The sequence below is a fragment of the Cyanistes caeruleus genome, chromosome 24 (assembly GCF_971803275.1).
Source record: "Cyanistes caeruleus chromosome 24, bCyaCae1.hap1.1, whole genome shotgun sequence".
Taxonomy (NCBI): domain Eukaryota; kingdom Metazoa; phylum Chordata; class Aves; order Passeriformes; family Paridae; genus Cyanistes; species Cyanistes caeruleus.
The window spans coordinates 4,160,370-4,188,230 of NC_141724.1; the positions used below are offsets into that span (position 1 = coordinate 4,160,370).

Below are 27,861 nucleotides of genomic sequence, written 5' to 3' on the forward strand. Positions count from 1 at the left end.
AATAAACTGGCAGGGAAGTTTTCTTGTAGAAGAAAGCAGTATGTGTGAAAACTGTGTGGAAAATGTTTTCTTTTTGCCGAAAGCTTGTTCAATAGCCCAGAGTTGTAGAGGTGAATGAAACCAAAATGAGCACGCATTTTAAAGAGCTCTGACAGTAAATAACTTACAAAACACCAAAGGTTTCCAAAAGAGTTTAATAAATAATGAGGTTCTTTCTGTACTGTATAAACTATAAATATACCATGCAGTCCTTTATAACTTAAAATAATTTACAGGCTGAGGTAGGGGGGTCGGAGGGCGTGGGCTCAGGGCCTGGCCGCCTTCCTGCTGAGCACGCAGACGCAGGCAGTGTCGATGCGGATGAACCTCCAGGCCGCCTGCTTGCCCTCCATGGTCAGGGCCTTGACGAAGGTGTGGGTGGTGGTGCAGTACGAGTTCCAGTGCTTGGCATCGATGCCACGGCACCCGCCCGACACTGGCTTGGGGTCCCTGCACTTGGTCTCGAAAAAGTACTGCTTAAAGACGTTGTTGTTGATGTTGACCTCGCCCAACACCGTCACCTCCTTGCCCTTGATGTCGGTGGCTGTGGTTTTGTCCCCGACCCACATGCTGACGCTGTCGCACACCGAGAACTCCCCACGGTGCAGCACGGGGTGCGTGCTCCTCCTGCTCCTGGCAGTCCTGTTGGGAGCCCCCATGCCGCTGAGAAATCCCAAATTCCGGCCCTGCCCGGCCACCGGCGGGGGCTGCGTGCTGAACAGCACCCGGGGAGATCGGAAACGCTGCTTCCGAAAAATTTTGGGGTCCACGGTGATGTTTAGGGCTTCTCTCCTGCCAAGGCTCCACGTGGCGTGGCCGTGGGATGTCTGCGGAGCCGCCGGGGCAATGTGGTGTCGGTCGCTCCGGGTATTGGGCAGGGAGGGTTCTGCAGGAAACTCCAGTGGAGCATTGTCCTCTGACTTGGGAGCTGCCTGTGTGCCGATCAGAAAAGCTACAGTCAGAGTGTAGAACAGCATGGGCATTACGTTATGACCTAGAAGGAGAGAGAAAGGCACTGTTACTGCAGTCAGAGTGAAGAACAGCATGGGCATTATGTTATGAGCTAGAAGGGTAGAGAAAGGCGTTGTAACTGCGAGCCGGGCGGGCACAAACTGCTGCCATTCTGGCCATAAATTTATCAGATACCCGGCATCATACGGATTTCATCAGGTATTCATGTGAGTGCCAGATGTTGTTCTTCCGGAAGAGCTCATTCAGACAGCATCAGTGTTCTTAATAAAGCGAGAACATTAGAAAATAATAGCTAGATTATTATTAATTCCTCTGGTATTTGTTGTTAGAGCACTGTTTATGAAGCACTTGTTTGGTGTTATTAATGTGGAGACCATATGGCGACAGCATGTTCCCAGGAGTCAGATCTCTAGTGAGTTTTGCAGCAACCTTTTTGGCCAGGGCCGGTCTCTTGGCTGCAGAGGAGTGAAAGTAGAAGCAGTCCCTTGGCTGAAACAGCTGTCCATTCCCTAAATTTGTCTGCAGAGGTGTCCTTGGGGCTATGGTGGGGGCACCAAGCCAGTACCTCGGGCCATTATCACAGCCTTGGCAGCCTCACTCACCTGCTGGGTGGCTGGGCCCCACTGCTGGCTGGCTCAGCAGCCTCCAGCAGCTGCCTGCTCTCCCCCCTGCCCTGTCAGGACACACCACATCTCTGAGTTAGGGCAGATGAGGCCTAGGCTCCTTCCTTGTAGAGCTCAGGTATCTGTCTCACGTGGGCAGATGGAATTTTTCCACATTCACTGGCAAACATGGGAGCACTGTGGGTGCCAAGCTACCTCTTGCCATCATAGATACAGCAGAGCTAAAGCCACTGTGGCCAAAGTACTGGGAATTCTGGACTGGGAACACCTGTTTTTTATAGAATGCCACAAGCAAGAACTCCCCAAATGTCCCTACAGAGTAGAGGCAATACCAGTGGTGGTCCTCCTTCAATCCAATGGATAGACACATCTGTTTGGGTGTGGAAAAGTGCAAGCCAAATGTCTAGGCCTTTGCTAAGACCCATTTCATGCTGGAAGAGCAGCAGCAATGCCTCGTTGGGCAACTACCACGTGCTGACTAATTCAGCCACGTGTTGGGAATGAGAGATTCAAAAATGCTCTGGAACTGCAGTGAAGGGCAGACATTGTATTTCCTCTGTAAGGACTTAATAAGCTGCGACAGGGTATAAACAGAAAAGCCCGGGTGAGGCTCCTCCCCGTCTCTTTGCCTTGTTTTCCTGACATGTCTCAGCTGGCCCCAAGCTCTGCCTTGGCCGGCCAGCAGGCAGGGAGCCCCAAAGCCACTGGACAAACAGGGTTTTGTACCAGAGGAATTGGGCTCTGCAGTTCCACTGTGATTTCCCAGAATGTCTTAATGTTTTTTCTGGGTGTGGGTCAATTATGGTTGCAGTTCTCCCTCTCTGTGGAGCTTTCTCAGATTTAGAATCCCAAGCAGTACTAAAGGACTCGACCAGGGTGCTCTGCCAGAGCATAATCCTGTGGAAAATGCAGAACAGCCCTAAGATGTCCCACAGGACCTCGTGTGTCTTATCTCAGACAGGAGCTGAAATGACATAAACAGCAGGGTTTGTGCAGGGCTAGCAAACATTTAGGAAACCAGCAGGAGACGCCAAGTGAAGGTAGTGACTGAGGAGGGCAGAGAAGTAGAGGCTGCGTGGAGGGGAGGAAGAGAAAGGCCAAAAGCCATGTGAGCGTTTGTCTGTGCAACTGCTGGGCTGGAGGCATTGGGGACAAAATGATAACGAGGAAAGTCAAATGTTTGTCACAGAGCAAATCCTTACTGTTCCAAAGCCACTTTAATTTGCTTAAAACAAGGCTGAGGGTTGCTGTTTTCCCACGTGCTGCTTGTGCTGGAGCACTCGTCATCCTCTGTATAAGGAAACAGAGCTGGGTGTAGCTCAGCTTGGCTGTGCACCCTCCAGAGAGTAACCCCTTGTTCTACAACCAAATTAAAGTCAGATGGTTCATTACATCTCTCAAGAGCCAGCTTTCCCGACAGAAATGTTAATGGAAAAGGTTTGCAGAATAAAATCCAGGCACAATTTAGCCATGCCAATAGCAGCCTCAGTGTATTGTGTTTATGTATAAACCCCTTTTTTATTATTTCCTTCTATAGGAAAGAGATGCTTCAATGTCAGCAAAGAGCTGGTTCTGGTTTTGTGCTATACAAGATTTGCTGCTCTAAAATGCAGCTACATTTACCTCCCTTCTCTGGGTTTCTTATTTTGCCTGTGCTAAGATTTTTATTTTAAGGCCATTAACACAAAAGCAGAAAGACCTTGCCTCCTTGTCTTTTTTCTTTAATTGCCTTTAATTGTATTTCCTCTCCTTGTACTAAATCATTATGTGGAGTGGGGCCCAAACACAGACAGAATGTATTTGTGATATGTGGTAACTTTTCTGAAGATTCAAAATGGAATATTTTTATCAATCAGTGAGTTAGTGGAGAATAGAAAGTGGCACCTTAAGAACGTGAACTCAATGACAACACAGGCAAGAGAAGTTAACATTAAATAATAGGTGTGCTTTGGGCTGTGAGGGTTGTGAACTCTTTTGCTGTCACAAAGAGGTATTTTACTGGCTATTTTGGGGAGTATGGGGTATCCCTGCCCATGGCAGGGGGTTGGAACAGGATGAGCTTTAAGGATCCTTCCAACCCAAACCATTTTGGGATCCTATGATTCTCTCTCCAAACTTTGTCGCATAATTAGGTATCAGAGCCTCTGATGGTGCTCTCTGGAGATGTTTGCAGTGAATGCCTTGTGCAGCCACCTGAACTTGCAGGGGATGTGCAGCTGCCAGTTCCAGTGCTGGGGGTCCCTGGATGTCTGATGGGAGCCCTGGCCACAAAGGTCATTGCAGGCATTGTAATGCCAAAGTCACACCACCTGTACTAACCCCACTTCTTGTGCTGGGCAGGGGTCATTAACCCTCCCTCCGGTGCAGCTGGTGTGGGAGCCTGGCCACTGGCTGCCGTGGGAGGGTGTGCTGCCTTACCTCTGAGTGGACTGCACGAAGAACTGCTCCCCCAGCACGGTCCTTACTTCATCCAGAGCTGAGCCGGGCTGGGCTGCACCTTGCCATGAGGCCCTGCTGCTCCTGCCAGCTGCGGCTGCCGTGGGTCACTAGGGGCAGAAGGCTTTGTGTCAATAATTAGCCAGCAAATCAGTCTTCTCAGTGCCATTCCCCCCTTGGCAGCAGGAGCTCAGGGACAAACCCCCTTGGCTTTCTGAGCTGTGCCTTTTTCCTGTCACAGCATCAAGCTCATCCAAAGCAGTTCCAGACTTCGCAGAGCAGCACATTTGTAAGTCAGGGCTGCCTTTACTCAGCACCTCTACTAGACTGTGGTTATTGATCCACTGCTTCCCACTCCTCTCAGACACCTTCCAGGCTCAGCAAACCCAGGAGTGGGCAGCAGTACCTGGTGGCACTGCACAGCAGCCAGGCACAAAACAGGGCCCATAGACCCAACATTTGTTATGGGAAGCAAATCTGGTTTCAGTTAAATTCAGGAGGAGAATCACAGATTGACATTTATTGGAAGACAATTATCTGATTGTGGTTGATATTTGAGAAGAATTGAAGATACAAAACCTGCAGGCACATAAAAGCACATACTTAGGTGCTTGCTGTGTTGCTGCTGTAAGGGCAGCAGTGACTCCAATCGTAATCACTACATTGTGAGTGCTCATATAGACCCCAGCTAAAGGAAAACCATTATTTTCTTCACCAAATAAATCCAGCACACTGACACCTTCTCAGCAAAACACATTTTCTGATTGTAAATTCATGGTACTGAAAGTGATAGAAATAGTATTTTATTGATCTTATTATAGAGCTTATCTGCTCTATTTCATAAGGGAAGTAGGGGTTGTATAAGGTAAATAGGGGTTGGATAAGGTACTCCCATAGTGCAGAAATCCTGCTGCATTCAGCCTGAAGTGCATTTGCTAAGGAGAACAAGCTGCTAATGCCAAAGCATGAACTTTCCACCTGCACAGCGTCTGTCTGCAGGAGCACTGGCTGCCAGCAGAGGCAGCCACTGGCTTTGGCTCTTACCAACACCCAAGTACAAGTTACTTGATGTTTAAACCTCCAGCTGAAACCTTCCCAGCCTGTTTCCATCAGTGCAGGGCACAGGAGTCACTCAGTTACGTGCTCCTTGAGCAACACTTGTGCAGTGGTTTGGCCACCCTGCCTTTGGGGCCGTGGCTCAGGTTCCCCCTGGGTGTTGCAGTATTTGGGAGCTGAGCTGGTCACGCTCATATCAGCATGTCAGAAAGGTCACGCAGAGTTCCAGAATCCAGAGCTTCATGCTACAGATGCTGTATTTTTGCAGGAATGCACTAGTGAAGTAATAACCCTTTCAGTGAACTTTGGATATCTGAGTACCAGTAATGATAGACCCATAGTGTTCTGGCCGCTGCCAAAAATAATCCAACAACTTTTCCAACTGTTCTGCCACCCTAAGAAAACACTGTTTCAGTTCCAACTGGCTGATTTTTAACCACAAAAGCATTTATTTTCAGCAAGACTTTTTTTTAAAAGTTCTTTTACTGTCTTTTTCCCGGATTCCTGGCTGTGGTGGAATCCAGTAAATGATGCAGTGTTATTCAGCATCCATAGACTATTCCTCTGTTCCACCACTCCCAGACATTCATAAAATATCCTACTGAAGTGAGTCTTTCTTCAGGATTTACATGCCTACAGGATGACAGACCTGGTGGGTAAAAAAAACTGGCTTCAGTCTCACTTCTTAGTCTCAGCAGATGTAGAGTAGAATTAAACAGTCCCAGATGGGTTTGGGCACAGGGTGCCCAGAGCAGCTGTGGCTGCCCCTGGATCCCTGGCAGTGTCCAAGGCCAGGTTGGATGGGACCTGGAGCAACCTGAGATGGTGGAAGGTGCCCCTGCCATGGCAGGGGATGGAACAGGTTGAGTGTTAAAGTCCCTTCCAACCCAAACCACTCTGGGATTCCATAATTCTGGAGGGTGGGGAAATGGATCACACCAAAAAGCAAATGGCTCTGTGTCTTCAAAAGCTCTTTGCTTGCAGGACCTGTAAGTGCAACAAGTGCCAAACAAAGCATGTTTAGGGAATTCCCTTTTTATTAAAGTTACCCACTGAATCTGAGGAAAAATGGATGTCCTGGTTTAGAGCAAACAGGGAATGTTGCCTGGAAAGTTATCAGGAATGAAAAGTTAATGAATGTACTAAATTAATTGCTTCCAATAAGAACAGCAGTCAGTGCAGCCTTCTCACTGCACATTGACAAGATGCCATTAAAGCAGCTCTTACACAGAGAAAAGATAAATTAATGCTCATTTGACTCAAACACAGCAAGTAAATTATTTTCTAAATAAAAATAAACATAGTCAATAAACATAAGCATAGAATGTTGTAATCTAAGGCATGATACAGTTTGGAATGTTGTTTTCTGTCATTCTTGAAGTTGTTGGCGTATTTTAGGGATGTGCAAAAAATAAACAGAACTGCTTGGCTGTCAGTGCAGCAAATAGGATCATGGAGGTCACCAAAATAAGCAACAAGTAGTGAATTAGATTTGTCTCATTGCTTCTGGTAGTGAGAGAGAAATGAGGGAGGCAGTTGCTGCTGAAGTTGCTGGTAAAGAGAAGGAGCCTCTGGCACATCTCTCATGGAAACGTTTTCACAGGTACATGAGTTATATGAATTAAAATTGAGCAGCAGCAACTCAGGGAAAAGATTTCTGAGCCCTGGGAGGCCTTGAAGGGAATCCTGAAGACTGACTAAGAGCAGTGTCAGAGGCACAGCTTTCCCTTGATCTTAGCTGATGAGCAAGAAAATGGGAATCTCTAAAGGACCCAACATTTCATTCCTCCATTATATCTTCAGTGACTCAGCCTGTAAATAAGAGGTTTATGGGTGCTGGAGAGCCAGCTGGAAGCTACCTTTGTCTCATACACTTCCTTTTTTTTTTTTTTTATTTTCCTTTTTTCCAAATGCCTCCGGCACTGGAATGTTTCTTTGAGGATTTCTAGGGAGAGCAGTCAACTGAGAAAAATGCTGCCCTGCAGCAGGGAGCATCGTGTCACCGTGATCCTCCTCGTCATCAGGATGTGCACCCTGCACCTGCCCCCAGAGCTCTGACTCAGCCTTAGCCCAGCTAAGGATAATGACAGGATAAGGATGGTTCACATCCCACTGAGCCTCTTGTAATTTGGGGTGCTTAAAGGGGAATTGCACCTTGAGTCTTGACCCATCCCTGGAGGTGCTCGAGGCCAGGTTGGGTGGGCTTGGAGCAATCCGGGATAGTGGAACATTCCCTGCCCCTGGCAGGGAGTGCAGTCAGATCATCCCTGAGGTTCCTTCCAACCCAAACCATGCTATGGTTCTGCAGGGTGGGGATGCACCAAATTCAACATTTTTTAAGGTTTACTCTATATTTATTGGGGTATAAGTAATGGAAGTAGCTTATTTGCAAGGGCCTGATTTTATCCCTTCTTTCATCCTGAACCAGTACATCGATATTTCACTTGCTGGTGTCTCTGTCAAGAAGTCCAAGGAGAGGAAAATAATTTTTTTATTAATGGTGAAATCGCCTTCATTGCCATTCCCTCAGAGCATTTGGTGTTGAGTGAGGCCACCTGTCAGGAGACCTCCAGGCTGGAGCCACAGCTGAAGGTTCCTGACAGGAGGTGACAGGTCTGATGACACAGGACAGGCACAGCTCACCTTTAGTAGGCTCTCTTTAAAACTTCTGAGTGTTTTAAACCAAAACTTCTAAGAATATAATCATTTGTTTTGCTTCTCAAATTTGTTTTACAGTGTTTGGCATCATGATACTCTCGCTTGTAGAACATGCTCATGGGAATTCAGAGGCATCAACAGTCATCTAAAATGTGATTCCTTTGGGAAAAGCCCCATGATCTTAGGTCAGGGTGGCCGTACCAGTAAAGGCTTGTGACATGATGCAGCCCTTGCTGTGACAGATTGGCTGTTAGTGAGTGTTAAACATGCACAGAGCCACCCTGACAGAGCAGAAAGCTTTATCCTGCTGCAGATAACAAAACCAAACTGACAGTTATTAAATAAAAGATAAAGAAATTGCCAAGATAAAATTCTCTTTAAATAAAGTGAAGGAAAACACATCACTTACAAAACTAGTGACAAATCTGAAAATAAAGGACAGAAAACAGCTTTTGGAGGAGCATGTGAATGTGATTCTCCTGAAGTCAATGACCTCAATGGGATAAAGCTGGTAAATTAAATGAGCTAGAAATAAAAATCCTGGCTAGGTGTAAGTTACTGGAGCATACCAGGGCTGTATATCACCCCTATATTATCATTCAGACAGCAAATCCTAAAATCAATGATTGACATATGATGATGGCTTTGGAACTTTCCATAAGGCCTTGGAGTGGAATATGTATATTTTATAGGACTCCAGGGTTTCATATATCCTAATTCATAGGCACCAAGGAGTGACTAAAGATTTCAGGCACTAACTGACAGGAAAACTACTGCAGGATAAATGGGATAAATCCATCCATATAAAGTTGAATGCCTCCATCCTACAATCCTGTCCAAACACAGCAGGACTCATTCCTTATTGCTCCTTGGAAAAGTGAGTCCAAGCACCTTCCTGAGGCTGGAGCATGGCCTGCCCTTCTCCCCTCTACACCTTTCCCAATTGCACTTAAATTTGGGAATAGCTGCCTTGCTATACTTGGCCCCGAGTTTTCCAATACAAAATTACCCGGAATGAAAGAACTGGAATTTCAGACTTCACAACATTACCAAAATCAATCTGGAATTCAGCTGGGAACAGAAAGTATGAGGGCAGTCAGACTGTGATGTTACATCCCCTCTTACAGCCAAGAGTAGTTAAGACAGAAAAATACAATATCTTTAGGGCTAGTAAACCTTTCCAACTAGTGATCTTATTCCAGCTATTCAGAAGGGAATAGAAATCCTGATTCTTTTCCAAACCCTGATTAATAAGAACCAGCTGAATCCCAGCAGCAATGCTAGCATTTAGTTTTTATTCAGGCTCATAATTTTCATTTATACTCTCCTTTTTCACTTTTCTACAACTGCACAAATAAACTTGAACACAGGCGATTTTTAGCAATCGCACGTGTTGTAGTGTAAGACATCAATGTAGTGACTCCAAAAATGATGTAGACAACAAAAATGAGCTGGGATGTCATGATCAGATTCCCAAAGGTAGACTCCATCATCTTCAGTGTTTCTCTGGATCATGAATTTGGAAAAGAACATTCTGTAAGGACAAGGAGCAGCCACAAATTATGGCCATGACTTTTCAGACTTTCCCGTTCAATTAATTATTTACATCCAAAAGGAATTTTATCTTCTACAAATCTTCCAGTGTGTTTATAACTATTTTAAATGACTCAAGGATATTTTAATGGAGCAGGAATTCTGAGAAGTTCCAAAGGGAAGCTGAAGGGTGTCTGTGCTTGGCAAGTCAGAGTACAGAAGCATGCAGCAAAGGATAGTTGAGAGAACTTGAAAACCTCTGTTCTACTGAACTGAGGACCTGGCTGCACCTGATTAAAAGTTCTGTAGCTGAAGCAATTCAAACAGATGTGTTGTTGGTTTTTTTTTTTTTTTCCATTAAAAAACCCCTTAGGGATATAGACAAAAATCTACAAAATTAAATCTTATGACATGGAGGTGCTCTTATGTTCACTTAGAGTGCTGAGATAGGGAAGAAACAGTCAATACTGGAATGGAATATTGCTGTGCTTGTGTAGGATTTTTCCATCCAGAAATGTCGAGTGCTTTTACAAACACTTAATAAAATGATCCTCCCCACTTGCTTATGGTCAGTAGAATTTACTTCTGTAGCATGTGAAGAACCCAAAGAATAACACAGGATTCTTGCCAAGCAGTAGCAATGTTCCTCTTCTCCATTGCCCACCTCCTTTTGTTTTCTTTTAATTTCTAGGATATTCTTTCCCATTTTTAAATCTATTTTACTTTCATGAGACCTACAAAGTTCAATTGCCTATTTAGGGAGTGAATTCACTCTCTTATGATTTACTTCACATTTCAATAGGAAAATCATGACAAAAACTCCTAAAATGACACCTTTAGAAATCAAATTCCTTATTTTTATGGCAGCTGGAAATGGGTATTGACCCCAAAGTAGTCATAGTCATTCTGTGTCCTTATTGTAACTCACAAGGCACAAGCATAATACATGAAATACTTGAAATACAGGCATGAACTATTGAAAAATGTTAATATTTTTCCTTAAACCAGCATACCCCAAGGTGAATTGTGTGTACAAAAAAACTCAATCACTGGGCTGTTGCTCAGTAGCTGTTTGATTTCTGTATTCTTTAACATATCCTGTACATTTCAGAAGTATATTTCCATATTTTCTGGACAACTGGACATAAGCTTTGTGTCCTGCTGTACAGGAGGTGACCTTCAAGATTCAGGTAGATATTTGTCTATCTGCTCATTGCAAAGCCTGAGTTTTTTCTGCAGATTGTAAAGATGTGGTAATGCTCAAACCCTTGTATTCCACCTGCCATTCCCATTTGAAATTGAGTTCAAAACAATTTCTTCAGAATTCCTAAGCAATCCACTACAGAGATGTGAAATAAAGTGGGTTTTAAACTAAGCAGATCTAAAGAAGTAGTGATATAGTAATGTATTATAATTAAAAAAAATATATTAGGTAAAAATCTTAGTCTTAAATCTAAACTAAGTAAATACTTCATCTGGGTGCAAGAAAGACTTTAAGCTTTGAAGTTTATTTGCTACTTGCTGGTGGCTTAAAAATTTAGTTACCAAAGAGGTGGAAAAAAGGGTTTTCTTTCCCTGCACAGCAGGAACCTTTTAGATGTGGTGTAGTTTTGAAATGAGAGGGTAAAACCTCCTAAGAAACAGAGTAGCGATTTCCACAAAAAAAAAATCTGGAAACACCACCAAATAAAACAAAGTAAACCACAGAAACACTGAGTTATCAGATTGCAGTGTCATCTTGTAATGTTCTCTGCAAGCACAAGTAGTTCTTGCAGGAGAAATAGGAGTCTCCTGACATCTAGGGTAGTTTACCAAGAAAAACACAAGGTTTTTACAATTGCTTAGACCTTTCAGATATTCTTTCTAATGCTGTGGCTCATCTGAACACAATCAGAGAAAGGAAACAAGCAAATGGGGTTTCACCTTCCAGTTCCAGCACTCCAGACCATGGTGCTGCATCGTTTGCCATGAAGAGACAGAGCTCGTTTGTAAACTGTGGTGCTGCTGGAATTTTTACCCCTGGGCTTTCATACTTTATACGTCTGTACTCAGCACTTACTGAAGATTAAAGCCTGCTTTCTATGGAAGTGTGTTAACACCATGGAAAATGCTCCATACCTACATTTTTCCCCTGTATGTTTTTCTGACTTCAGCCTGGGAGATCATCTTGATTACTTGGCACAGAGTAAAAGCACTGCAAAGCACAAGTGTTCAGGATGTTTGGGAAACCGATCCTATTTCTTCACATGCTTTTATTTGCCTTATTGTCCTTATTTGTTCATTGTATTTTAGTGTGTGTATGCCTCAAGTGGTAGAAAAACAAGAGTGGTTTGCCAGGGCTTGTAATCCATGTACCAGCTCCTTCTCTCTTTACCAAAACCGTTTTCTGCACCTTTCTTTATGGAGTGGATGGATTAAAAAGCAGCAGGAGAGTGAGAGCGAGATCTGTTCTCTGGCTCTGTCACTCCTGCCCCTGGTCATGCCTATGTGTTGACATCCTCTGTTTTGTTTCCTCTCCAGCTCCAAGTGCTGCTCCACGTGCTCTCTGACTCCTTTATCTGCAAGGCTCCTTCCTTCTCCTCTCACACATTGAGTCTAGCTGCCTCAGAGCTGCTGCCCCACACAATCTTCTCTGCACCAGGCCTCTTCAGCATCTTGGCTTTCATCTGCTGTGGAAGGTATTTACTCCTTGCTGTGTAATTAACTCATTGCTCTATTAACTCACAAGGCCAGACAACTACTGGCAGCCCTAAAGAGGGGTGGTAGCAAAATGTAATGGATTCTGTACATTAGCAACAAAATATATATTCAGAGAAACTAATCCAAGTTGTGTTTCCTTGCACTGAGTTAGCACAGAGATTGATTTAGGGGTTACTTCATTCCTGTGCTCTGAGGATCTCGGTTCTCCTTCAGCTGCGACCCTGACAGCAAAGCCGTGAGGCCAGAGAAACACAGCCCAGATTCAGCACCCTCAGTATCCCGAGTGTGTCAGGCAGCTGCTGCACAACAGATCTGCTCACGCTCCCAGGGAGCAGAGACAGTTTGATCTGGGGCCATCTTTCAGCTGTACATTGTGGGCTGCTGGGCGCGGACCCAGAGAGCAGTGAGGAGTAGGAGTTTTCCATCTTTGTATTATGTCAGAGTCTGAGGGGAGGCAGCTGCTGAGGATGTTTTAAGATAGGAGGTTTTTATTCCCTGCTCAGCCATTTAAGGTGAAATGAAATTTAAGGTGACATTTCAATGTGGGAAGGGGTTTGTTTGTCTGGATCTTGAACCTCTGGAGCTCTGGAATATCCTCACCTCACACAAAGCCTGAAGGATGGTCGGTGAAACACGCAGAGAAGTGAATGATGTCGCAGTGTGCAGGATGTCCTCCCTTGCTGGGAGCCTGCAGCTGTCTCTGGAATAAATTCCTGTGTCTTTGAACAGCTCTCCTGACCACACAGTCCCTCTGTGCAAAGGGACAATTCAACAGAAAAGTGTCTGTACAGGAAAGATAGATCTTTTCTTGTGCTGTGGGAATCCTTCAAGCACAGAACTGAGCACAAAGAAGTTTAAATGAAGTTCAACAACCTTTGCTTAAGAACAGGAAACAGGGAGTTGGACTGACCTGACAGTCTCAGCAGCTCTTATAAATCTGTGTTTGGCAACTCACTTGTGTGAGAAGTGTTTGAAGGGTCTTTACATTTTCTGGCATTATCTGGTGGTTGAAAGCATTTTTTGCAACAGTGCAAATTATAATGGGAAAGATGCTCCTTTTTCCTTTGAACTGTGCTCTTGAGTGTTTCTACCACTAGAAATTTCTAGAACTATTTTCTAGAACTCTCTTTGGCCCTGCTCTAAATCTGAAGAACTCTGAATCCCTGAATTGCAACACAGTGCTATCACTGATGGCATTGGATATCTTTGGACTACTCACACTTCAGCTTTCTGTGGGGTTCACTGACTTCCCTGGTATGTGGACTTGGAAATTAGGGAATTCTGATAAAAGTAGGCCAGGATTAGATTATTACTATTCCTGTGTTTACCAGCATGTTATTTTCCTTGCTACCTCTTATTATATTAGATATGAACCTTTTTTTCCCATTTCCACAGCAAGAACAATCAGTGGATTGAATGCAGGAACTCTTAGACTGGGAAGACTAAACTGCTGTAATGAGTTTCCTCAACCTACATTCACCAAAAGAATCTTGCAGAAGCTGATAAAACAAAATCCCTTAGTGCTGTGCCACAACTTCAGAGAAAATAGTGGGGAAGAGTGAGGGCAGGAGGGGATTCTGAAAGCTGTGGAGTGGTACTGTGATACAGCAAGGAGAAGCTCCAGAACTGAAAACTTTGTAAATAAAATTTCAAGGCTGCAGCTGGTGAGTGAAATTCAGTGTGAAGTTCACAGGATCATTAAGGTTGGGAAAAACCTTTAAGATCATTAACCCAGCTCTGTCATGTCCACCACTAAACCATGTCTCCAAGCATCACATCTACATGTTTTTTGGACATTTCCAGGTATTCCACTCCACCACTGCCCTGGGCAGCCTGTGGCAATGCCTTCAGTGAAGAAATTTTCACTAATATCAAATCTTCCTCTGGCACAGCTTGAGGCCATTGCCTCTCCTCCTGTCCCTGAGAGCAGGGTCTGAATCTCCCCCTGGCTGCCCCTCCTGTCAGGGAGTTGTGCAGAGCTAGAAATTCCCCCTGAGCCTCCATTTCTCCAGGCTGAGCCCCTTTCCCAGCTCTCTCAGCTGCTCCTGGGGCTCCTGACCCTTCCCCAGCTCCATTCCCTTCCCTAAACATGCTCCACTCAGATCATGCTTCTTACAGTTCAGAAAGGAAAAAATGCTGCAGAAAAATGCATGTATGCTCCTGACAGCACAGGATGTTGGGAACCTTTGGGCAGGGACACCTTCCACCATCCCAGGCTGCTCCAAACCCCGTCCAGCCTGGCCTTGGACACTTCCAGGGATCCAGGGGCAGCCACAGCAGCTCTGGGCACCTGTGCCAGGGCCTCCCACCCTCCCAGGGAACAATTCCTTCCCAATATCCCATCCATCCCTGCCCTCTGGCAGTTTAAAGTCATTCCCTCTCATCCTGGCACTCCAGGCTGTCCAAAGTCTTCCCTTTAGGCACTGGAAGGGGCTGTCAGGTCTCCCTGGAGCCTTCTCTTTTCCAGGCTGAGCATTCCCAGCTCTCCCAGCCTTTCCTTGATCCCACTACAAAATGGAGCCTGTTTTTCAAACCAGTGTGGATAAAAAGTCATGGCCTGCATGGAAGAGAGCTATCTTTGTGCAAGCTTTGATGTTAAAAAATAGCAACTTGAACTCACAGATGTACTGATTACCCTGCTAAAAGAAGACGTGGAATCTCTTCTCAGAATTACAGCATTTTAATTAGAAGAATGTGAGCAAAGCCTTAATCTTGTTAGTAGGGATAGATACGGATGAGGCAGAAACAAAATCCACAGCAACATAGTCCAAACACGAAAAGCTGTGTCTTGGAGGTGGTAACTGCACCAGAACTGCTCCCTGCCACTGCTTTTCCTGCAAGACTAAGCTTGACAGTGACTAAGTTGGAAGAAATAGCTCTTCTGCCTTGTAGCACTGAGCTACATCAGACACAGCTGTTTGAAAAAAAAGATGAAATGTGGGAAAGGTACCTCAGACTCCCAACCCAAATCCACAGATACTTGATTATTCTCTTTAAAGTTCTTTTTAGCCCTTCTAAATTCTTGTGACATTCAAGGATCAATAAGAATTTCATCTGTAGCTGATTCTGACAGATGTTAATCTTTGCCTTGGCTTTGCAGTCTGCTTGAAATAGTACTTGTTCCTTCATGTCAGGCCTCTGGCAATGCTTACAGAGCCAGGATTACAGTCTCCAGTGAATCCCATTTGTACTGTCATTAACTTTCTAAACTGTTCCCCATAGCTGGCAACCTTTCCATGCTTGGAGATCTACTTAGTGGGAAGCTGGGAGAGTGATGGGTTTTGCCTGTCTGGAATCATTGTGCCTTTAATTGAGATTTGTTTAATTTTGTCATTAAGTCCATTTACATTGTAGGCATTTCATGACCATGATTACACACTGTGCCTGTACCCTGGCTGTATTTTGTACCATTTGCCTATTAAAGAAAGAGAAAAGAAGCTCTGTGTTTACTTAAGATTTTTACAAGTAGCCTTTTTTTTTTTTTTTTTTTAATTTCCATTAACTTAGTTAATAAATTAGTCTAATTTTTGGATTGGAAAAAACAGCTCATCTGCAGATTCTCTGCTGTGTTCGAAGGAAGTGATTAGATTTATTTGGCAAAATACAGGTGAGGATTCAGTACCTGCTTGTCTGGAAGGATTTGTCAGAACGCATAAACATGGGAATTATGGTTGATTCCAAATTAGGGACAAATCTCAATCAGAAAGCAACAGGAATGGGAACATTTCTTCTGTAAATGCCAAGGACTTTATGGTGAACAGAAATCCCTGTATCCCCCAGTCAGGGAGGTGTGGGAGGGCTTGGAGCAGCCTGGTCCAGTGAAAAGAGTCCCTGCCCATGGCAGGGGTGGAATCAGATGAGCTTTGAGGTCCCTTGCAGTTCAGAGCAGTCTGGGATCTGTAATTCCATGATTCTCTGACAGATCAGGGGTGCAGGAATTCCTTCTCTCCAAATGTGAGTCAGGGGTGACCAAAGCTGAGTTCCACCACGAGCTCGACAGTGATCACTTCAGCAGCTGGCAAAGCCAAAGACTTGCTTCTTAATGAGAGAGAAGAAAGCTGATTAATCAGCTGAGTCATCCTGCTCTGCCTCAGTGCTGGTATGAGTGGCATTCCCTATGGATCAGCCTATTCTGTGGGAAAAGCCAAACCATAATCAAGGCTAATTGACTGAGCTCAATCAGATGTTTCAAAATACTACCCATGAGTTTGACATCAAATAAAAAGCAGGGATATTCCCAGTCAGGCAGTTAATTGCTTCCTGAAAATTTGTTCTCTGCAATAATTTGAAGATTTTCACCAGTGCTCCTTTTTATTTCCATTTCCTAGGCTTACAGCAGGTTACAGTGTAATGTACAGATTAACAGACTGGAGCAAGACACTCGCCCTCTCACTTTTCTTCCTTCTGAATGATGCTGCAGTGTTGCCTTGTCTCTGGGACAGAAAATTTGCAGCCTCCAGGAGTTAAAACAACTTTTTAGAAGGTTTTAGAAAGATAAATAATACCATCTCCTTGCAGCTATTAGTACTAGCAGCAAAAATTGCAGTATTTTAGAGTAAAGCCAGTAGGCTTTTTAGTCATTATGTTTAGAGAATTAATCCCAAAAGGATATTTCTATGGGTTTTGTTTCTTACATACAGCAGAAATTGTTTCAAAGAGGAGCTGAAATGTCAGACTTTTTGCAAGAGTTTGTCTGGTGGAAAATAATGGTGGTGTTTAAACATTTGTCTGGTTCCTGATGTGCCCCAGGTTGTGTGCAGCGATGAAAAATCAGCAGCACATCTGTAAGTGAATCATCTTTTTCCCTGCACGCACATGGTTGCACAATTGTATCGACTGCTTTCTGTGATGAATATTTGATACTTGTCATGTGAAGCCATCCCATGCCATTGTAATATCAGAAATTCCAAGCACAATTAGCAACTGAACCTGATGTCACAGTTAATGAGCCCCAGTCCTCACAGCACACAGGATGAGCGTGGTCAGTGACACCAGGGCTGAGTGAAATCACAAACATCTGGCTGCAAACCCTCTACCTGGGTTGGACATTTCCTCATCTGGCTAAGAGTGCAGAGCAGGTGGGAGGACCTCAGGTGAGGCCCAGCATTAGGAAGAATCAGTATGGAATCCTGGAATGGTTTGGTTGGAAGGGACCTTAAAGCTCATCCAGCTCCAACCCCGACATCTCCCACCATCCCAGGGTGCTCCAAGCCCTTTCCAGCCTGGTCTTGGACACTCCCAGGGATCCAGGAACAGTCACAGCTTCTCTGGGAAATCCATTCCAGCCCCTCCCCATGCTCACAGGGAAGAATTCCCTCCCAGTATCCCTCCTAAAACTTTCAACCTTTCTGTCCAGCCCTGCGAAGGGAAGTGTTTGGGTTTCACAAGGAGTCTGGGAACACCGAGCCCAGAGCTTCTAAAATGCTCCTTCAACTTGGGATCTGCTGGGAAGGCCCTGGTGGGACCTCCCAGCTCTGGGATGGGAGTTTGGTCTTTGTTGTGGGGCCACAACAGGGGGTGCAAAATGACTTAATGGGTGTGGTGGTGTTCAAGCAAAGGTTGGACTCAATGATCTTGGAGATCTTTTCCAACCTTAATGATTCTGTAATAAATTCCATGATCTTTTTTCCCACATAATCATGATTCTTGTTTGTATTTCACTTAAAAATCCATCACTCTTGTGCAGCAGGACATGAACACAGGTGCCACAGGCTTCACACATTCTGTAGCTCCCCAAAAAACACTCAGAAAACTCCCATTCCAAATCTCAACTTCCATGGGGGTTGTGCCAACATTAATTAGTACAAATAACCTGATATATTTGAAATTAGCTGTCATTATAACACTTAACCCCATATGTAACTACATATTTTCCTTGTCTGGATATTTGCTGTGCACCTTGTATTTATTACAGTGTTATTTGTTAATGCTTTTGTGTGGTGAATCAGTTGTCAGGAAGAATCATTGTGGTTACAAAAAAGGGGTTTTATAGTGAGCTGGAAGGAAGAAAATATGGATGAGGATGGAGTAGGAGGAGACAGAAGATGACATTTGTAGCCAGATGTGATTTGTAGTATGAAAATATTAAATGCTGTTGAAAAGTGGGACCCCACAGATTATTGACATAATTGTGGCAATAGGAATAGATTTTTCTTTGGTATTTGCCTGTTTTTGCTAGAATTTTCATCAGATGATGAATACATGACAATTTTACATTGTCTAGCAGAAAAAAATGGCTTATTATTCTATTTTTTTCAATAACATGTGTCTAGCAGATTTCTAACAGAACCATCTTTTTAAAGAAGCCTACTGTGATTGAATTTTGCATCTTTCAACTTTTCTCTGGGGTTACTTTGCATTAGTATTACGTTCAAAGCAATAATCAAGGTCTAAGCCTTACAAGATCCTTTTTTGCCTGCTTAAAATGAAAACCAGAGGGGAGTTTTGCTGATTAGGTGTGTACTTCAGTTCTGTGCTCAGTGCCAGAGTTTAAATACATGTCACTTGGAAATGAGCTTTTGCAAATTCAAAGGGAGAGAAATGAACTTTAAATCTGAACTTTAAACCTCACATCAGTTTTCCTGTGGCACTGGAGATGTGTTATTTTCACAGAAAGTGTTTCCTTTTGCTTTCAAGTGATGGCACAAGCAAGTGCTGAAGACTGAATTCAAATTACTCAAATTCTTTTAAAATTTTGAAATACTGAACAAAGGGAAGAAATCAAGGTCATAAAATGGTTTTCTAATTTTTTTTCTTTCAAAGAGGAGGGAAGAAATGAGAAGGAAAGGGCCACACACTTTTCTCTCTCAGAACAGAGAAATGGTCTCTAGTCCAGCCCTTCCCACCAGGAACGTGCACCCAGGGAGAGCTCATGGATCAAACTCCCTCTGATGCTTTGGATTCTGGATGCTTTGCCAAAACCAGAAACTCACACTTTTGGCATAGATAGTGTGTCCTGGAATGTGAGGCTGAGCAGTGACCCTTTGCACTCTCCTCTTTACAGCCTGTGCCTGAGAAAATGATGAGAGGGAGGTTTGGCAGGAGGGACTGGGGCAGGGAGTGTTCGGATCCAGGCAGAGCAAAAGCATGGATGTTGACTGTTCAGAGCACTGATAACACCAAACAGAATTCCAGGATGGTTTGGGCTGGGAGGGTCCTTAAAGCTCATCCCATTCCACCCCTGCCACGGGCAAGGACTCCTTCCATGGGACCAGACTGCTCCCCAGTAATGAGGGAAGGGATGGAAAAGATTTTTGATGTGGAAAATAAAACCACACCTTGCTTCAGTGGCTTGTTCTGTGCTTATTTATTTCTCTTGACACGCTTCATGTACTTTCTCCTCACAGGTAAGAAGTGCAGTTACTGAAGGAAGTGGATAAAATTGCTAACACTGAGCAGAAACAAGAATAATCAGCTTATTCCTTTTTAGAGAGAAACCTTTTAATGTCCTCTCAGTGCAGGAGAATGACCAGGTGAAGGGCTCATTGTCTCTGACAGGGGCAAATAGAGGATTCTAAGAGCAAGATGAGCATTTCATGGTATAAATAATTCACATAAACAGATTGGGTGGCTATGGGAATGCACCCACCTCAAACACCTTGCTGGTCTGGTGCTGGGACATGGAGTATCCCCAAAGGATCATGGAATAATGGGCAGGAAATGATGCATTTGGAAAATGCAGGCTGTGTCATCCACCACAGGGCAAAGCTCTTTGTGAACAAGCACAGGTCTTTTCTCATACCTGACTCATCCAGCACATAAAGTCGTCAAAGAAAAAGAATAAAAGCTATGTTTCAAAATAGAAAAACACATATTCTGTGAGCCAGAGCTCTTAAATGTATCATAATCAAAGTATTACCTAGCAATGAGGTGCCTGGCAAATCCCCATCAGAAGAATTTCTGAAGAACTCTTTTTTTTTTTTTTTTTTAAGAGCCTGGATCACATATGGTTGTGTCAGGAACAAAATAAAACAGTCAAAGTAAAGCAGTGAACCAAACCAGTAAAAAAAATCTTAGTCACCTTTCTACCTACACAACAGGAAGAAATACAGAGTGATTAAGAGCTGGAAAAAATCAAAATAGTTTTTCACCTAGCAAGCCATACTTGGCAAATACAAAGTTATCAAACACATAATCTGCTTCCCAGCTGTATTTATTTACACTGGGCTAATTTACTCATTGCAGGTCAGAATTGTCAGAATCAGTGTAATCCTTATCAATTTCTTGGGTAGTTAGCAAGTAATTGAACTAAGGCAATTTTTGCTGCATCCTCTTTAAGGCAGCAACATTTCTCACAAATATGGCAGTTCAAAAGAAATGACCAACCCAGAGTTAGGAACCAGATTCATTTTATCCATCAGTCATTCATTTAATTCTTTTTTTTTGCTTTTATTCTTGGAGGAGCTTCATATTTGTATAATATAAATGGTCATTATGGTTTAGTGGGCATCGTGGTGTTCATCAAAGGTTGGGCTTGATGACCTGGAGTCTTTCCCAACCTTAATGATTCCATGATTCTGTGATTTTTGTCAATAATACGTAAACCGAGGCCCAAAACAAAATCTAAGAACTTGTTTTACCTTCTGGTTGATTTTTGTCTGTCTTTGTGCTTGAATCTTTTCCCACTGAAATCTGTGGGGATTTTGACTCCCAACAAGTCAATGGGAGCAGAATCTGATCTTTTATTAGCACATTGTTATGGACCCTGTGGGGACAGGAAATTGGATTTTGGGGCCAGGAAGATAAATGAGGGAAAGACTTTCTGGAACCAGTTTATGGCCTGTGTTGATGTTCAGTTTTAGAAAACCCCTGAATAGAAGAAATTTTGAGCTACCTCAAGTGGTCTGGTCACTGAAGGTTTGATTTCTGTCCCACTGAGGGGGTATTGTGTCAGGGTTTGGTTGGGAAGTCCAGGCCAAGCAACTCCTCACCTTGCTGCATTGTCACCACCTCTCAGGTGACACCTTTCTTCCAGGAAATGCCAGTGAGAAATGTGGCAGTCTTGTCCATGAGATGGACAAGGAGGAATGGATTTAAACTGAGAGAGGGCAGGGTTAGATGGATACTGGGGACAAATTCTTCCCTGTGAGGGTGAGAAGCCCCTGGCAGAGGTGCCCAGAGCAGCTGAGGCTGCCCCTGGATCCCTGGAAGTGTCCAAGGCCAGGCTGGACAGGACTTGGAGCAGCCTGGGATAGTGGAAGGTGTTCCTGCCATGGCAGGGGTGGAATGGGATGAGTTCCCTTCTCACCCAAACAATCCTGTGATTTTATGTGATAAAACCAACCCCAGCAACAGACAGTGTGTGACTGATACATCTTGATTTGGGTCATCTGATGGTGTCAGCACTGTGCCATAAAATCTCAAGGCATTGCTGGAAAGGCAGGGAATAAAGAAGAAAGGTGATAAACATCTGCCTCCATGATAAGGAAAAGTCAGAAGTGTTTCATGCAGTGAGCAGTAGTCTGGGGCAACTCAAAGGATGGACAGAAATGTGGCAGAAAAGCCATCAACTGTTATTTCAAACTACCTGCTGCAGTCATCTGAATTTAGATAATATGCCAGAGGTTCATGTGTGCATTTAGGGCCTGATTTCTCCTTGCACTGGGCAACTTTCAGCTCTGTGCAGGCTCCAAATACTGAGCAGCACTTTGCTCATTTTCTCCTGCTGTCCAGCCCTGGTGTGATCTGAATATCTCTCCCAGGATCTGCTCTGACTCTGGGTTGCTGCAGCCAGCTCTGGATGTCCTTGGTGACTCCCCAGCTCTCTGCCAATGCACTCAGGTTCTTGGCAGGCAGGTTTCACTGCTGGCACTGCCATTCTCTGCTGCATTTCTCAGGGTGATGCAGTTCTCAGAGTGAAAGGTTATTGTCAGTATTGTTAATGAGGCATTGCCCTGCTACTTTTTACTTGAGATTTATTTCTGTATAATATTTCTAGTTGAAGCTGTTAGAAAAGACCTGAGTTCAATAAAAAATTTCAAATAAGATGTCAGCTCCATAAGAAGACAACACTGAGATGAGATAAAATGGTATTTCCCCATTTCAGTGAATTTCACAAAATGCCCCAGGATTCACAGGCCCTTCTCCACTGTGTCCTAATCTGCTCAGACACTGATTTGCCTGAAGAGCTGTAAATCTCATCACTGGTGTCTTTCTGTAGTGGTAACATCCATGAATGCTGGCCTACACCTAATTCTTGAGCAAAAACCAAAATGAAGGATGCTATTTTACCTTTTCATTTTGCCAGAACTGCCATTCTTTTACCAATGAACTGGCAACCCACAGTAAATATTACACAGTCAGCTTTTTTGGGGTAGGGTAGGTCAAGTATTTGACAGCTGAAGCATCGAGGAGAAGGAACTAGAGCAGAAATGCATCCAGGTCAGGAATTCTGCCTCCTGCAGCTGCTGGGCATGGAGGGTACACACAGAGCAGCCCCGTGGGGATCATCCCCTTGGGCTGCTCTCGCACTCAGAGCTCATTCTGCAATCCCAGATTTATGGACCCACAGGCAGCAGCTTTGCTCTCAGCATCCCTGATTGCTTCCTGAACCCTGGCACCTGCAATGTCCTGTGGGGAGGAATTCCACAGCTCTCTTGTGCCCAGAGAGAGGAGCCACCTTGTTTTGGTTGCCTTGACGTTGCCACCTGCCAGTTTTATTTCCTGCTCCTCGATTTTTCACAACAGCCATTTCCTCTCAATGTCTTAAGGACAACTGTGACTATAAATATCTCCCTCACACCCCTGCTCAGCCATCTCTTTTTCCAGACTTAGAAATCATAATCTCTGTAGTTTCCCTAAATATGGAAAATGTTGCAGCCTTTCATCATCCTGCACCTTTTCCTGTTTTACTTCATCCTTTTATCCTTGTAACCAGTTGTGGTGACCAGAACTACAAGCAGTCCCCAGGATTTGGGGATGTGATGGGTTTATATTGAGGGTCTGAGATCTTCCTTCCCCCAGAATTCCATGGCTTTAGTATTAGTAGCACTGGGCAGACAAGAGTGCAAAAAACTCACAGTGACTGACACCGTGATCTCTTGGCAACAGCAAAAATGAACTTGCTTTGCTTGACCACATACTTTTTGGTATAAATTCACATCCACACGCACACAAATATTTAATGAATTCTGTGGGGCTGCACAAAGGGCATTGTGGGGAGAAAAAAAAAAGCCACAACACATCCCACAGGACATCTGTCCCTGAGCTTTGGTTGGAGAAATGTTCTTAAATGCTTTGGCCTCTGTGACCCTGCTCAGGTCAGACCCAGCACGTGGAGAATTTCCTTCTGGCCAGGGTAGGAATGTAGTGTAGGAGTGTTCCTGCATGTGCCTTGTGCTTCCACAGAATCATAGAATCATTAAGGTTGGAAAAGACCTCCAGGAAGATTGAACCCACAGGTTAACGCAGCACCTCCGTGCTCACTGCTGAGCCATGTCCCCAGGTGCCACACCTGGGCATTTCTGAACACTCTGGGGTGGTGACTCCACCACTCTCCCAAAATCTGGAAACCCTTTCAGGGGAGAAATTCTCCATAATATCCAACCTGACCCTCCCCTGGCACAGCTTGGGGCCACTTCTTGCCCTGTCCCTGTTCCCTGCTCCTGGCAGGGACTTGTGCAGAGCCAGAAATTCCCCCTGAGCTCCTTTTCTCCAGGCTGAGCCCTTTCCCAGCTCCCTCAGCAATTCTCCAGCCCCTTCCCAGCTCCCTCAGGAATTCTCCAGCCCCTTCCCAGCTCCCTCAGGGATTCTCCAGCCCCTTCCCAGCTCCCTCAGGGATTCTCCAGCCCCTTCCCAGCTCCCTCAGGAATTCTCCAGCCCCTTCCCAGCTCCCTCAGGATTCTCCATCCTCTCCCCCAGCTCCGCTATCCTGGGACAAGTTTCTTTCTCTTTCTTTCCACGAGATAAATTCAGTGGGAAGAGGTGTTTCCCCCTTTCTCTGGGAATAAAATGAGTTTTAATAAATACTTCTGTTTAACCTCTGCCGGGCAGCTGCCGGCAGAGGTCACCGTTGCTGTAGCTGGGCTGGAAGGGTTGAGTTTCCCCGGCTTTTATTTGCCTCACTTTTGGGATTGACAAATATTTCTAACCCCACAAATCCAGCTCTGACATCGATTTTAGTAACCCTTTATATTTTTTTTTTTTTTTCCTCTTTATCAGCAGTTTGTCAAATGGAGATGAAAAAAATCAAATATTTCTTTTAACTTCTTAAAATTACTAGTATTTTTTCCATGTGCCTTTCATTTAAGTTAGTAATGCTAATTAGTACATATTCAATATTCTGGTAGTCCTAAAAGCATTTTGTAAGGAAACAGAAAACAAATTAATAGAATCTGTTCTTAAAGTAACATTTATATGGCCAAAGCCATGGAGCAGTAGGGGAATTTATGGGATTTATTCTATGGATTGAAACAATCTAGTTTTTAATGTGGTCTATTTGACCACATCCTTGTTCTAGACATCTCATTAAACAAAAATATTTCACACTTGAAAATGCTAATCTGAATATGTATTTTAGGTATTTTTCTAAACTGATTTTTAAAAGCAATATCTTGTGGTTATTTCATAGGCTGCTCAGTTACCCTATGAAGTAATTGTTTATTTAGCATATGGGTTAAAATGATGCTTGTGCTCATTGTAACTCTCCACTGAGCTTAAATGAAGACATGTAAAAAGATAATTTCAGATTTCGATGGGGGAAAGGGGCACTGCTCAGCTACGAGGATGAGGAAACACAGCCACAGTTACTTTCTTTCCCACCTTGTTGGGAGGGCCAGATCCCTGGGGGGGTGAGTGGCTGGGATTGATCAAGCTGTGAAATCACTGGTACTGCACAGATGTGTCAGGGACTCCTCTCCAGCCCCCACCGAGATTTGCTTTAAAATGATTCATATCTAAGATTATTAATACATTTAAAGGCCGAGTCTTTCTTATCATACTTGAGAACTCTCCAATATATTTGATTCTTCGTTCCATCCCTGTAGCCTCTTGGGGAAGTGCAGAAAATATTGTAACCCTCTGAATTTCAAACAAAACTGCCTGAAATTGCAGTTGGCCGGGGGATTTTAAAAGCTTGCTTTCCACAATATCTGAACCAACTTAGAAGTACCACAAGCAGGAATGTACAGACAAAGTCAGCTCCCTCTCTGTCTTATTGCAGATAATTGTCCCATTTTAGTTTGGCTTAGCAAAAGAAGTGCCCAAAAAACTTTATTGTGATACTCTAATGCATGAAAACATCCATAAATTATCCGTCTAATAGTCACAATGCAACTTCCAAGCTGTGACAACTTGGAAAACCAGCCTGACAAGCACGCTCACTTTTGGTGTTTTTCTAAAACTTCTTAAGCTTTATGAGGAGAATTTAAAGTGAAGAAAGAACTGAAGCACAAACACTTTTTGTTCTCAGCACACAAATTCCTTCTGTCTCCCTGCCTGGGGTCCCCGTTTTTATCTGTGAGCAGTGTCTCAGCTAAAACAGTGTTATCACCAGCCATAAATCAATAAACATTGTCAGCTCCATCCTGTCACTACACACAGGCAGCAGGGAGGTCGTGAGCTTTTCCAAGTGGACATCCCAGAGGAGATAGGGTCCCTAGTGAAGCACTGCTCTGTCTGCAGCTAAAAGGATCCTGCCTTGGGTCAGTCACGCTTTGATTTAGCAGAATCCCTATTTATTTATATTAGTAAAGAAAGAAAGAAAGGAGTTTTTATCTAGAGTAGAATTATCACTGGGGAGGAAAAAAGGAAATAAGAAAGCCTCAATATTCAGGACAAAGCCAGTAAAGAATTTTCATATAGGTGTAACTGCTGTAGAATGCAAATAAAACTAAGCTCCCATATACCTGGATAAAAAGAGTAAGAACTCTTGCATTTCCCTGAGATTAAGCTGCTCTCGCTAAAGATGTTTTTCAAGCCTTAAGCTTATCCACAGCTGCCCCACCAACACCTTCCAGATGTGCGTGCAGCCAAACCTGCCCAAGCAGATGCGATTTTCGGTTTCCCTGAACCACGCCGCGCTCGCAAGCGCTGCTTGCAGGCAGCGAGCTCCCCGAGTGGCACAGACATCCCATCCACGCCTCCTCCGTGGGGCCAGAGCCAGCGCTGGGCACCGCACCTGGGCGAGCACAGGGCACGCACCTGGCCACCGCAGCCGGTCCCGGATGGGCACCGCACCCTGTCCGAGCCGGGCACCGCACCCTGTCCCAGCCGGGCACCGCACCCTGTCCCAGCCGGGCACTGCACCCTGTCCCAGCCGGGCACTGCACCCTGTCCGAGCTGGGCACTGCACCCTGTCCGAGCTGGGCACTGCACCCTGTCCGAGCTGGGCACCGCAGCCGGTCCGAGCTGGGCACCGCAGCCTGTCCGAGCTGGGCACCGCAGCCGGTCCCAGATGGGCACCGCACCCGGTCCCGGACGGGCACCGCACCCGGTCCGAGCTGGGCACCGCACCCTGTCCCAGCCGGGCACTGCACCCGGTCCGAGCTGGGCACCGCAGCCGGTCCGAGCTGGGCACCGCACCCTGTCCCAGCCGGGCACCGCACCCGGTCCCAGATGGTCACCGCAGCCTGTCCGAGCCGGGCACCGCACCCTGTCCGAGCTGGGCACTGCACACTGTCCGAGCTGGGCACCGCACACTGTCCGAGCCGGGCACCGCACCCTGTCCGAGCTGGGCACCGCACCCGGTCCGAGCTGGGCACTGCACACTGTCCGAGCTGGGCACTGCACACTGTCCGAGCTGGGCACCGCACCCGGTCCGAGCCGGGCACCGCACCCGGTCCGAGCTGGGCACCGCACCCTGTCCCAGCCGGGCACCGCACCCGGTCCCAGCCGGGCACCGCAGCCTGTCCGAGCTGGGCACTGCACCCTGTCCCAGCCGGGCACCGCACCCTGTCCGAGCTGGGCACCGCACCCTGTCCGAGCTGGGCACCGCAGCCTGTCCGAGCTGGGCACCGCAGCCTGTCCGAGCTGGGCACTGCACCCTGTCCGAGCTGCGGCGGCCGCGCTCCGGCCGGTCCGAGCTGGGCACTGCACACTGTCCGAGCTGGGCACTGCAGCCGGTCCCGGATGGTCACCGCACCCTGTCCCAGATGGTCACCGCACCCTGTCCGAGCTGCGGCGGCCGCGCTCCGGCCGGTCCGAGCGGGTCACTCACCTCAGAGCCCGAGCGCTGCTGCCCCGGGGCTCGGCGCTGTCCGAGCGGTGTCCCGGCTGCTCCTCGCTCCGTGGCAGCCCCGTGCTCGGCCCCTGTGCCCGGCCCGCAGAGCCATTCACATCCCCGCTGCCGTCGCAGCCTCATTCAGCGCTCGGGGCTCCGCTCTGATTCACAGCGAGCCGGCTCCCTCTGGGTCCTAGCGCTGTGGACGTGTGGGAGCTGCACGGACTCGCAGGAATTCAGGCCTTGGCTCGCTGCCGAGCGCAGGCAGGGATGCACAGATGTGCGGTGAAAGTTTCAAAGCCTGGCTGCTCGTGTGAGTGCGCTTGCAGAAGGCGCAGGGAACCCTCCGGCTCCGCGGTGCCGCTGGCAGCGACTGAAACCCTCTGCGAGGGATGTTTTGTCCTCAGCCTTTCCACTCTGCATCCTAAGCCTTGCCCTCAATTTAAAGATGAGGGCTCCCGGAGCGAAACTCCCAGCTCCCTGATGAATGAGTCCTTTAGAAAATCATCCCCGGAGCCCTTTGCTGGTCTCAGGGGCGTGCAAACAAACCTGTAGGAACACCAATGGTTAACTGGGGAAGGAGTGGACTGGCAGAAACTGTGCAGTCCCCATTATCAGCTGGCTTTAACTGAGGTCAGCCAAGCACTGGTTGAGAGTAGCAAGGAAATATTTGACCCTGACTTGAGG

At 45.6% G+C, this 27,861-nt stretch overlaps 1 protein-coding gene and 1 long non-coding RNA gene across 3 annotated transcripts in view; one reads left to right on the forward strand and one right to left on the reverse strand.

The window, feature by feature from the left end:
* LOC111939657 (uncharacterized) overlaps window positions 1–27,861 on the forward strand; it is a 97,719-nt gene that overhangs the window by 51,203 nt on the left and 18,655 nt on the right. Inside the window, exons 5-6 of one of the 2 annotated variants that reach the window (XR_015279093.1) lie at window positions 11,838–11,995; window positions 13,413–15,451. This is a non-coding gene — a long non-coding RNA (uncharacterized LOC111939657). Of the gene's footprint in view, window positions 1–11,837; window positions 11,996–13,412; window positions 15,452–27,861 lie in introns of those variants that run through there. The other variant, XR_015279092.1, reaches the window with a different exon arrangement.
* On the reverse strand, window positions 177–27,814 carry NGF (nerve growth factor). The gene is made up of 3 exons (XM_023941975.2): window positions 27,172–27,814; window positions 4,053–4,180; window positions 177–1,033 (listed from the first exon to the last, which is right to left on the reverse strand). Exon 3 carries the CDS (start codon window positions 1,020–1,022, stop codon window positions 306–308), a length of 717 nt encoding a protein of 238 aa, XP_023797743.2. The 5' UTR covers window positions 1,023–1,033; window positions 4,053–4,180; window positions 27,172–27,814; the 3' UTR covers window positions 177–305.